This window comes from Aethalodelphis obliquidens, unplaced genomic scaffold (assembly GCF_003676395.1).
Source record: "Aethalodelphis obliquidens isolate GAN/ISIS:26980383/991018 unplaced genomic scaffold, ASM367639v1 scaffold44, whole genome shotgun sequence".
In the NCBI taxonomy this organism is placed as follows: Eukaryota; Metazoa; Chordata; class Mammalia; order Artiodactyla; family Delphinidae; genus Aethalodelphis; species Aethalodelphis obliquidens.
In genome coordinates, this window is record NW_020837988.1 from 8,467,268 (window position 1) to 8,479,525 (window position 12,258).

The 12,258-nt window shown below is 58.9% G+C and overlaps 1 protein-coding gene across 2 annotated transcripts in view; it reads left to right on the forward strand.

Annotated features, from left to right (window-relative positions):
• Nucleotides 1-12,258, forward strand: part of SEPTIN9 (septin 9) — a 165,401-nt gene that overhangs the window by 15,907 nt on the left and 137,236 nt on the right. Inside the window, exon 2 of one of the 2 annotated variants that reach the window (XM_027080813.1) lies at nucleotides 180-236. In XM_027080813.1, the coding sequence (XP_026936614.1) occupies nucleotides 180-236 (57 nt within the window). Of the gene's footprint in view, nucleotides 1-179; nucleotides 237-8,534; nucleotides 9,356-12,258 lie in introns of those variants that run through there. The other variant, XM_027080816.1, reaches the window with a different exon arrangement.

Sequence of the window (12,258 nt, forward strand, 5' to 3'; positions counted from 1 at the left end):
ACCCGGTACCTGGCGCGCATCCGGACGGCGGTGGCTGCCGGGGCCAGGTGTTACCTGGGAGGACTGGGGCCTCTGGCCCCACAGGGGACTGATTTCTGGTTCTGGAGCCCCTGGCAGGAGCAGAGGTGAGAATACGCCCAGTGGCCTCAGGTGACCTTTGCCCTCTGCCCTGTCTTTAGGAGTCATGCGGACCTCCGGCGGCCGTCTCCGGAAGCTTGGTGACCCGACTGGCCCGGGTAAGTGGCTAGGTCAGCCTTGGCCCCCTTGGTTTGTCTGGGGCAGGAGTTACTGCTCACGTGCTCCAAAGAGACTCTCCCGACCACAGCCTGGCCTGGGTGGGCAGAATGGGGAGGGGGTGTGGAGCTCTGCCTCTCGACCTTGGTGCCTCGGGGGTGGGGCCTGTGCAGCTCCTCCCCACCGGGCGGGCGGCTCTGGCCTCCCAGACCCCGGCGTGGCCAGCACGGGAGCCTGCTTTGTGTCTTTGTTGTCAGGTCCAGCGGCCAGGCCCAGGGGCTGTGCCTGGTCCGTGGTCTCTCGTCAGAGGACATTGGGGCCCAGAGGTGAAGGGACTCGCCTCCCCTAGGAGGTGGGAGAAGTGTGTTGAGGACCTGCTGGGTGTCAGACCCCGGGCTGGACGGGCAGAGGGGCATAATGGCGACGTAGCAGCTGTTCTACAGGAGGGGATGTGCCCACCCGGAGCCCACACCCCACCTTCTAGACCAACCCTGTCCAGTAGAACTTTCTGTGTCAGTGAAGTGTTCCCTGTCTGCATCGTCCAGTACGTTAGCCACTGTCCACACGTGACCATTGAGCACCTGAAGTATACATTGTCTATGTTATTTATTCATTCATTTGCACAGAATTAACTAACTTACGATTCCCACTTAATATCTACTTGTGGCTAGTGGTTATGAAATTAGACAATCCGAGCCCATGCTGGCTCTCTGGGACCCCAGAGTTCTGAACCCGAATGCCCCTGGGGCAGCCCGACCTCTCTCCAAGTGTGTCCTCCAGAGGCAACCCCCGCCAGTGGGCTGGGCACCCTCGGGCCCGTGTGGTGGCCGATGGTGGCTCTTTGCTGCGAGTGGTGGGGTGGGGGGCACGTGATGTGCAGGCTGGACGTCCACATGAGTGTGTAGGAGGCCCTTGCGGTACAGGACGGGCCGGGTGTGGGAAGGGAAGGGTGACGCCGGCTGGAGGCCTTGGGGTGGTGAGTGATTCACGTCCGTGGTTAAGCGGGAGCTCCGCCCCCTGCAGACACATTGGGCTGCTAACCACTGCGCTGCCCGGCTGCTGCTCTGTTCCTGGAAGCCTTTCTCGGAGCCCCTGGCCTCTGCCGCTGTCTGCCTCTCCATGTCCCTCCCTTTCAGCCGCTGGGCTGCGTCTCCGGGCCCCTCGGCGTGATGGGCTGGGGGAGACGCCTGCGCTCCAGGAATGAGGTCTCAGGAGGCCGGCGCCCGGGGCTGCAAGAACACAGCCTCCCTCTGGGCATTACTTCCCTGTGCTCAGAGAGGCCAGTTCTGTGCCATCAGCACTTGGCAGCCATGACCACGGCTCTGCTTGGAAGCCTAAGGCATAATTTGCCCAAGCTCAAAGCTGTGATCTGGGTTTCGCATGGGACCGCCTGCTGACACACGAAACCCACTCTCTGGGGGCCTCTGTGGGCTCCGGCCCAGACACCCCTCCTCCTCTTCCTGCCTCCCTTTTCCAACCCCTGCTTCCCTGCGGCCAAGACCTTGGTCCAGGCAGCCTTCTTTCCTGGACCCCCAGTCCCTCTGACCTCACAGAATGCCCCCATTCGGAGCTGCCGTCCCCTCCCCTCCTCCCAGACACCTCTGTCCCGTGTCTGGACCCTGCACCCCGTCTCCTCCCCAGAAGGCCAAGGGCCCTCGTCGTGGTGTTTCCTCCTTTATTTCAGATTTTCACGAGGCTGGGTTTGGGACTGGGCTAGAGATGGCCGTTTCCGCTGTGAGCCACAGTCCGTCAGCCCAGACTACACCCACGGTCACCCTTTGACCAGCTCACTCTGGCCTTTTTTTTTTTTTTCCCCCAGAAATAGAATTGTTAGACATATAAAAATATGTGAAGAATATAGTAAGATACCTGTACACCCACCATCCTGCTTAAGAAATAAGGTGTTACAGGTGCAGCCCGAGAGCTTGGGTGACCCTGTTCCGGCCGAGGTGAGCAGCTGTCTGAATGTAGAACTGCTCGCTGCCGGGTGTGTCTGTACCGTGCGCTGTGTGTCTGCAGACGACACGCCGTCTGCTCCTGACCCCGGCAGCATCGCATCATGTGTCCGAGGGGAGTCAGCTGCTGCCCTTTGCTTTTTCACGGGACGGGTCGACTGAGATGTATCCACGCAGCTCCGTGTATCTTAGTTCATTTGCTCTGACCTCGGGCAGGCGGGGATTCCTCTGCGCAGGGGGGCAGAGTTTTCGCCCCCTCGGCCTGTTGCTGGAGGCCCTTGGAAGCTTTCCTCTCTTACAGACACTGCTGGACCCACTGTCATGGGTCCGGGGCCTGTGTGTGTTCCCCTGGGCAGACTGCCTGGGCTCTGGGACGCTTGCCCCGGGCCCTCCCAAGTGACCTTCCTCTTTGCTCACCCACCCTCACCCCCTTTCCGTGCGATGAGCAGCCACCCCGGGCGCTGCTGGCCGACCTTTGCCCTGGTTCCCACGGCACCCATGGCATTTTCCCTGCATCTGCTTCCTCACCTCCTTGCTGCCCTGCCCAGCCCAGCCCGTCTGTCCCCTGGCTGGGATCCCTGGGGCCTTCTCCTTCTGCCCTGACAGCTGGTGTGTGGCCGGGTCCTGCTTTACATCCTTCAAGTACCTCTGGGGGGTGGTGGCCAGAGCCCCAGTCCCACCCTCATCCCTTGAGTGGTGGGTTCAGCAGTGCCGAACCACACCCCCGCCACCAACTCATATTTGCTCAGAACCTCAGAAGGTGACTTTAGCTGGACATAGGGCTTTTACAGGTTAGTTAAAGGCCTGGAGATGAGGTCATGCTGGGTTAGGGTGGCCCTAAATTCAGTGGCTGGGGTCCTTATAAGAAGAGAGACACAGAGGAGGCCACGTGAGGACAGAGGCAGAGATTGGAGGTTTGCAGCCACGTGCCACAGGATGCCTGGGGCCGCCAGAAGCCAGAGAGGCAAGGAGGGATTTTCCCCAGAGCCTCTGGAGGGCCCGCGGCCCTGCTGACACCTTGATTTGGGACTTCGGCCTCTAGAACTGTGGGAAAATCGATTTCTTGTTATTTTAAGCCCCTGTTTGTGGTGATTTGTTACAGAAGCCGCAGGAAGCTAGGGCCCCTTCCCTCTGTGATCGACACCCCGCCCACACAAGGAGCTCCCTAGTACGCTGTCTGCGCTGTGTCCCTGCCCTTACGGGGGGTGCCCCCGTGTCCCCCTTCCCCACCCCCGCCTTGGGTCCCGGCTCACACACCCCTTCCTTAGGGAGGGGCCCTGCTCCAGGCCCGGCTAGGGCCCCACCCCAGTGTCCTGTCACTCAGCTGTACTCATTGTCGTCCCCCGTGGACAGTAGGTGCCGGAGGAGGGGTAGGGCCCCTCCAGCTCGTTGCCCACCCTTTCTCCAGGGCAGCACAGAAGAGCCGCTTGCTCTGTCACTGAGGGAGGGAAGGGAGTGTCCTTTGTGGAGGAGCTGGTCCAGGAAGAGGCCGCCAGAGTTTTGGCCGCTGTGCACCTGACACCCGGGCCCCCGCAGGCATCCCCAGCTGTTACTCCCCCTTCCCACTGGCACGCCCCCTCCTCCACTTCTCTCACGTTTCAGCCTCGCCATCCACCCAGGCACTCAAGTGACAAGTCTCAGTGTCGTCCTTGACCTCTGTCCCACCCCAGCCCCCCCAGGTCAACAGGTGGCCAAGGTCTTGTCGACTCACCATCCCCCCAGGTGGCCCTGGGACGGGCCACCCGTGATCTTGGCCGTGTCTCAGTCAGGCCTCTGTGTCTCCCCTCACCCCCCACCCCCTTTCTCCCCACCAGAGGCTCTTCCTCCCTGTCCAGTTGGTGTTTGGGGGGCTTTACTCAGTCCCGCCTGTGTGCCTGGGCCTGGGTGATAGCCTCCACCCACGGGATTCTTTAAAACAGACCTGGTTGTCCTCTGACCAAAAGACCCCTTGCTTCCCTTCTCCTCATAGGATAAACGGTAAACCCAGCATGAGGCTTCCATCCCCTGTCTAGCCTCTCACCCCTGCTCTCCCCTCCCTGCTCGGAGGGGTCACAGCTCTGGAAGCCATTCTCTTTCCAGGGTGATTTGACCCAGACTGTCCATCCGTGAGCAGGTGGGTGGCGGGGATTCCTCTATCCTCCCCACCCCGTGCTCTATGGCACAGGGCAGGCAGCCAGTAAACATCGTTGAATTGAACTTGATAGGAGAAGCTGGGGGGGATTGGCCAAAAAAACAAGTTTAAAATAAAAATCCCAGCCTTCTTTTGCCTTGGTTGACAAGGAGGCTTTCTCTTTGCCTTCTGGGGAAGAAATTTATGGAGAACTCCGCGTCTCCAGGGAGGACGAGGAGAAGAGGCAGCCAGTAGGCACGGTGGTCTTTACATTTAAATTATTTATTTAATACAAATGAAAAACGCAGTTCCTCCGTAGCAGGGGCCCCACGGTAGGCTCTCAGCGGCCACACGTGGCTGCCGTATTGAACGCGGCAGGTCCACGGCATTTACGTCAACGCAGAAAGTTCTGCTGGGCAGGACTGGTCTGGATTGGCCCACACGCTGGATCTTCAGATTCATCGTTCATCCGGAGAGCCTTTACTGGGTGCCGCCGAGCAGACAGAATGTTGGGATCCCAGGAGGAAGTGAAAGACACCAGCTCTTCGGGGAGTTTTCGTGTATTCCGGAGAGTTTAAACCCAGGGGCCTTGGGGCAGACTCTATCGAGGACGCTGCTCTCCACGGCCCTGGACCCTCCTTGCTCTGTACGGGCAGCCGGGGGCCTTTAGGAATAAAGCGGCAGCCCCCAGCTCCGGCAGGGCCGCAGCCAGGGATTGATGGCTGAGCACGAGGGCCGTTAGCGGTGGAATTTGGCCCTGTCTGGGCCGCCTCTCTCCATTGTCTAGATTTCCTTCCACACTGACCTGGAAGAACTCCCAGAGCAACAGGCCGGCCCAGGCTGTTTGCACCAGTAAACCCTGCAGCAGTCCCCAGGGCAGAGAGTAGCTGGATCGTATTTATTTAGGAACAGCCGAAACTTGAGGCGCAATAAAAAGTGGAGAGAAGATTCCGGAGAGGAATGCAGCAGGCCCCGGGCCCGGAATTCGTCTTGCTCTGGAAGGCTGCTGGCGGCCAGACTGGGGCCGGCCCTGGAGGGTCTCGGCCGGCTGCCCGCCTTGCTGGCAGGTACAGTAGCAGTGACTGCAGGAGGGTCAGCGGGAGGGGTCTGGGGGATGCAGCTTCTTTATTTTTAACTCAGGGAAGCAAACTGTGTGGTGGAGTTTGGGGATGAGCAGGAAATGAACGGAAAAGTCTTTTTTTTTAGGTGAGAGGCGGGCATCCCCTATAGCTTGGAGCTAATTATGGAGGATTCGCAAGTACCTGAACGAGGGGAGGGGGAGGGGAGAGGTGGCAGAGATTCTGAGCTCAGAGCCTCAGAAAGTGTCCTTTCAGCCGAATGCCTCTTCCCCCACCTCCTCACAGGCCCCTCCCCAGAATGTACCCCAGGAACAAGGCTGTGCCCCTCTTGTCAACCCCTTCCTGAGGCCCCTGCTGCCTGTGTCAGATTCACCTGGAGCGCTTGCCCCCTTTCCGCATGGCTGGGCCAGCCCAGGCCTCCTGGCTTGTGATGGGAGTTCAGGGGTCACTGGGATTGCCTCTTCTGTGTCCCGTCCCAGCCAGGCGCTGGGGCGCGCACACGCACTTCGTGGAAAGGGGCATAGCAGTGTCTTTAAAGATAAAACAGGCCTCACTCTTCCTCCTTACCCCGCACTGGGCTCCTCGCTGGTTATGGTGACATCAAAAAGAAGGTGGCTGGGAGTATGCAGATCACGGGTACAGGTCTGTGGGGCTCAAGGGTAGAGATACTGCCTTTAGAACTGTCTGGAAGGGGCTGCTGGGCAACAGTACCCATCCCAGGACGTGGGCAGGCTCCGGTGGCTGGGGGCTTGCTGGCTGGCACGAGCAGAGTTCCCAGAACTGTGGCCCGGGGGGCGGGTCCTGCCTCCCCAGGGCATAAGGCGTTGGTCAATGTGGGGATGTGCTGAGTTCAGAAGCCAGCCCCCTCACTGGGGCTGCTCACGGGTTTACTATGCTAATATGCTTGTTGAAATCAAAGACCAGGACAGAGTTTTTCGTAACCACAGAGCCCTGTCTTGTTCTGCTAGAAGGAGAAGCCACATGGGGAGCCCTGACCTGCTGACCAGTTGCCCCCTGAGTGGCCAGTGCTGAAGCCAGGACTCAGTGAGCAGCGGGGGTCGGCCGCCCCCTTCTCCCACTGCCTGGCCTCACCCCACCTCTGTGCCTGGCCTCTTCGCGGCTCATGACTAACACGGCCCCGTCGGAGCCAATCGGTGCTGCCAGGTTTTCGGTTTCAAATTATCCCCCGCTTGGGCCAGAATGTTTGGAGTTTTAGGCATGGTTGGGGAAAGGACGCTGAGCCAGACTATGCCGGAGAAAAACCGAGGGTCAAGCTGTGCTCAGCAGCTGCGCCAGCCGCAGCAACAAAACGCACAGCGTGTGCAGCCGGCACCTGAAGCAGGTGGTCAGGATGGCTGAGGCCACGGCTGGGCTCCTCGTCCTGGTCCAGCCGCCCCCCAGCTGGCCCGGTCTGCCGCTCCGTGGGGCCTTCCTGGGCCTGCTCACCGCAGCGGGAATTGGTGTCGAAGAGTGCCCTGTGGCATTAAAGGGGTTTCTTTTTTCATACGTTTTCTGTAGTTGCTAAATCTAATACAATGAACATATAGTACGTTTATAATCAGAGAGAAACAATAAGGAATATTTTTTTCAAAATCAGAAAGGAGATTAAACAAACAAATCAAAAAACCTCCAAGATTCCCATTGTTTCCCACTGTTCTAACTTAATTGTTGGTGGTTGGCTTACTGTTATGTGTTAGAATGAAATATAATCACCAGAAAACATCGTTCAGGGAGCCCTGGCTCTTAAGTCTGTCTGTGGTGTCTGTTTGAGTGTCCTGTGGCTGATGTAACAAATTACCACAAACTTGGGGGCTTAAGTCAACAGAAATTTATTCTCTCACAGTTCTGGAGGCCGGAAGTCTGAAATCCAAGTCTCGGCAGGGCCGGGCTCCTGGGGAGCTCTAGGGGAGAAGCTGTTCCCTGCCTGCTCCAGCTTCTGCGGGCTGCCAGGCTTCCTGGGCTTGTGGCCGCACCACTCCACTCTTCAAGGCCAGCCTCTTCACATCTCTCTCTGATCCGTCTGTACATCCCCTTCTCTCTCTCTGTGTCAGATCTCCCTCTGCCCCCCTCTATGTGAGTACACGTGATGGCATTTAGGACCCTCCCAACCCCCTGATTCAGGATAATCTCCCATCTCAAGACCCTTCACTTAATCCCACCTGCAATGACTTTTTCTCCAAATAAGGTCCCGTTTACAGGATCCAGGGATTAGGGTGTGAGATCTTTGGGGCCACTGTTCAGCCTACCACAGTGCCCACCTTCCGTCACTGTGCAGGCAGCCACCTTTGGAGCTGTCCTGCAGACTCTGCTGGGGGTGGGGTGTTGCTATTTGGTGTCTCCCAGAAGGTGTCACCCCCCAACCCCCAAGAAGATGCCCTTGCTACCTAGGAGACTGCATTTGGGGTCCTGCCCTGGGCAGGAGGGGACGGGGACTTTGTGACATCCAGCAGAGAAGTGTGCATGGCCCTCTTGTGTTGACATGTGGCTCATGTGGCCCTGTAGGGCAGGATTGTAAACTCAGAGGTCACCTGGAGGAGGGGCTGGCAGATAACGAAAATGAGTGATGGGGCTGTGGGGACCACAGCAATCCAGAAAACGCGGTTTCATCTAAAGAGGGTAGCAGTCTTCAAGGCGGCCCCTTGGGCCAGGCAGGAAGGCTCATTCCGTGTGGCTATATGCCCTCCCTTTTCCGAGAGATGAGGAAAATCTGGAGTTCTCGGTGAAATTGCCCGTTTGCAACATTGGCACGAATACACATTTTCTTTAGACAGGGTCAGTTAGGCATACAAAACCTGCTTCTGTGTCTTGGGTAGAGGGCTGCCAGTCTGAACCCTTGCGGTGAATGAAGCTTAAAGGGCAGAGGAGGTGCCCCCCAGCCCTCGCTCTGACCACGTGCTGTCCCCCTCCACCCCTGAGTTGCCAGCTGAGCAGTTCCGGGACCCCAGGTGAATAGCAGGGAGCAGTGCTGAGCCCCCAGCCCGGCCAGGCCCCGTGTCCTCTCCCAGAGAGGCGCTGAGTCTGGGGAAATCAGTGGCGAGGAGCTGCGCTCCCTCCCAGGGGACAGCTGGAGACTCACTGACTCATGAGTAAGTGGTAGGACTCTTCCAGGAAGTCTCCATCCCGCGCTCCCCTCTCGGCTGGGGTGGGACGGCCAGCTGCCTCTGTCTCCGCAGGCGGACGGCACACCCGGGCGTCTGCAGGGGTGACTTCTCCGGGCTCAACCCCGGCAGGTGTTCCTGAACCTTCCCTCGGCCCCTGCCTGGGGCGCCACTGCCCCTCCTTCCGGCCGGGTCAGGGTGGGAGTGAAGGGCCGGCAGAGGTGGAGGGAAGGGAAGGCGGGCAGGCAGGAACCAGGATTTTCAAACGCTCCAACCAAAGGAAATCGCAGCATCGCGGGCCGGGGGAAATGAAAGACTCTGGAAGTCTCCAGGAATTTGATTCTGTGAGCTGGTTTCCAAGAGGCTAAGTTAAGCTTCTCCAAGTGGATATTAAAAAGGAGCAGCGAGACGAGCCCGGGCGGAGGGGCTGGAGGGGGTGGAGAGAAGGCACCGGAAGCCGCCGCACGCTGCACCTCGGGAGCCACCGCACAAAGCCCCGCCGGCCGGTCCTCGGCCCGGAGGACCCTGGGGACCGCAGGAGCCTTTCAAGGCCCACGTCCGGCCCTTGCTCCCGCCTCTTCTTTTATTTCTCTCCTTCGCTGCCTTTCCCCTCCCGATTCCAAGAGACAATGCTACTTCAGTTTGGAGCACAAACATATGATCAGCACATGGAAATGTGGTAATTTGGATGCATTCGTGATTGCAACAGATTGAAGAAATTAGACCAGACAAAGAGTGTTTTTGGAGGAGGAGGAGAGGAGGCAGAAAGAGGGAGGGCGACGGGGTGAGAAAGGGGAGGACGCCTCTGGAAAGGGGGACGCCGGGACTCCCGCCTGCTGCTAAATATATCCGTAGTGATGGAGAGAGACCGGATCACAGGTAGGCAAGCGGCCCTCCTCCCCCGGCTGCCCCTTCCCCTTAACTCACAACTTTCTTTATGCTTCGGGAAATAAGCACCCAAGGGTCACTTTGACTCATTTTTGTGGACATATTTCTTTTCCTCTTGACTGTTCTGAGGTCCTGGGACGTAATGTTCCAAAAGTGAAGCTTCGCTAAGCCGGGCTTTTATTTAAACTCGGCTCTCCGTCCCCTCACTATTTCTCTTTCATTTCCCAATGTGCCACTTTTGCATCTTAAGACGGCCGTGAACGCTGAGACTGTGGGCGCCGAAGTCTGGGAAAGGGTGGGGGGACCTGCTTCTGGCGCTGGGGTCCGGGGTGGCGGCACCGGGATGCCGACTGTGGTTTGTCCGCTGTGTGGTTTGTTTGTTCGCTGCCAGCCAAAGTCCGTCTTCAAGGCCGCCTTGGTCTCCTCCCTGAAATAGCATTTCGGTGCCTTCCCGGGAGTTGATTACAGGGCCGGGAGCTCCCGGTGCCCAAACAAGATGTGCAAATGCCTGTGTGTGTGTGTGTGCGCGCGCGCACGTGCGCGTATGCACACGTACAGCGGAGAGAGCTTATTCTATTCTGCCGGAAGCTTGGGGGAGTTGACCAAGGTGACTCCCACTTGGAGGTGCTGGTGTCATTGGGGTCCTGTACTCACCTGGGCACCGTGGACAGAGAGGGGGTAGCAATGATCGTCCACGTGGTTGGATGGGATTGATTTAGGACGGGAAGAGCGGAGCTGTGGGCTCTGCTCAGATTCTGGGGCAGAATCACTGATCAGAACATCAGAATGTCACGTTGGGGCAAGGAGTGAGGGCAGATGGCTGGTCCTCGGGCTGGAGGGACCTTGCAGGTCCCTGGATCGGTCCCCGCACCCTGTGTGGGATCGAGGCCAAGTGGGTCACTTTGGAGCGGGCTCAGACCCATCGGGGCAAGAACCAAGCAGTGGAGAGAAAAGAGGCCGCCCCTCCTAAGTCACCCCGGTTAGAAGCCCCTCTTTCTTGGGCTTGGTGTCCCGTGTCAGCATCTGATATCATCACGAATAATTCCCATTCATTATGGGGTCTGCTGCTACGGCACACCCCTCAAGCCAGGTGCTGGCCTGAGACGTCCTGGGGCATCAGCCTCTGGGCTTCAGGTGCTCCAAGATGACCCCTGGGTCAAAGTGAGGATAAGAATGTTGCTCCCCAAGTGCCACTGGCTTGGTCTGTTGTTTGCCACTGTGTGTGTTGCAGGGGGGGCTCCCCAAGAGGCCAGAGGGAAGGAAGGCGCATGTCAGTGTCTCCCCTGAAGATAGCCCCTTGCCTGCTGCTCCAGGGGCTGATCAGATCCCAGTGTGATGTCAGGGCTGACGGGGCAGCCACAGGCAGGGGAGCTGCCGGCGGGGTGCGTGTGTGCGCGCGCACGTCTGTGCTGCAGGGCACACAAACGGGCACTGCGACTGACCACAGGAGGTGGGGCAGCCATGGAGACTGGCGGAAGGCACGGCTGGTGGGACCGCATCTCATGTGTGTTTGAGCTCAGTGACGCGGGCCAGCTGGGGCGGACGGGGCGCTAGCCAGGGTGCCTTGCTCTCCGGCTGGCAAGGGCTGCAGGCTGTGGGACCAGGGAGGATGGTTACTCCATTGGCCTGGCTGCCAGGGGCCTCCGGCCCAGCCTTCATTTAACAGATGACCAAGCCGAGGCCCAGCTGGGTGACCACAGGGGACCAGAGAGCCAGGGCTCGGAGGCTGGAAGGGGGTCCTTGGGGGAATCAGAAGCAGTGGCAACGTCTTGCAACCTCCTGGGCTAAGTGAACTTGAGGAGCTTTTCATGAACTGAACAAACAGTCCGCTCTGTGCCTTTATAAGTGTTGAGCACCACGCCCTCGGCCGAGGACAGCACGGCGACGGGTGAAGTAGGGACCTTCTCCCAGGACGTGCCTGAGGAGAAATTGGTACTTTCTATGAAATCCTCATTTGGATGCATTTTCATTAAAAAATACTTCTTTCAAAGCTCGGTTAGAAACTGGTTCCAGAAGAGAGAAGTCCCCAGGCTGTCTCCCCATGTTTCTCAAACCTGGTTAGACCTTGACCTTCGTCTTTACTTGTAACTCAGAGCTTAAGCAGTCCCTGGGCAAGTCTCGCTCTGCAGCCCTGGGCTCAGTTTCCCAACCTGTAAAGGGAGGGAGTTGGATCAGCACGGCCTTGAGGCCGCATCCCCACAGCCAGCGGCGGGCTTCTGAGCCTGTTCTGGGGACCCCGCCGGCTGCGGGCCTGCTTCTCAAGGGCACTGCCCCTCTGTGACAGCGTAAGACAGTTGTGGCGGCCTCAGTCCGCACCGGGCAGCTGGGGGGCTGGGGGCCACGATGCTGAGCGTGTGTGTGGACGGGGACCTGTCTGGCCAGACGCCCCACCTGCCAGCTTCCAGAAGTAGCTGTCACTGCTCATGGCCCACTGGGCTGGCATTTAAGGCGTGTCTGGCTGACTCTGGGCCGCTGCCCAGCAGCTGTCCAGGAGGGGCTGGTGAGGAGGGGGCTTGGGGCAGGTGCGGGCGGCCTCAGGAGACCTCAGCTCTCCCTCCTCCGTCTCTCGCGAGCACCTAGCTTCCACTTGGTTTGGCACGTGGGCCCTGGGTCCTCTTCTGCAGTCAGGCAGCCTCCAGCCCTCTCGAGGCTGCGGCCTTGCCCTGGGAAGATGCCGGAGGGCTCGTCAGCCGGGCGGGGATGAGTCACGGAGCAGTGACTGGCCGCTGAGACACAGGCCGCTTCTTCCAGCCAAGGGTCGGCCTTTTTTCCTTGTTCTGGACTGGCTTTATGGCTTTTACAAATCGAGCAGTTTTATCTTGTTCCAAGTGCTTGTGTTTCAGCAGGGAGACTCTCCAGGAAGGGAACTTTCCACTGAGGGGCTGTGACTTAGC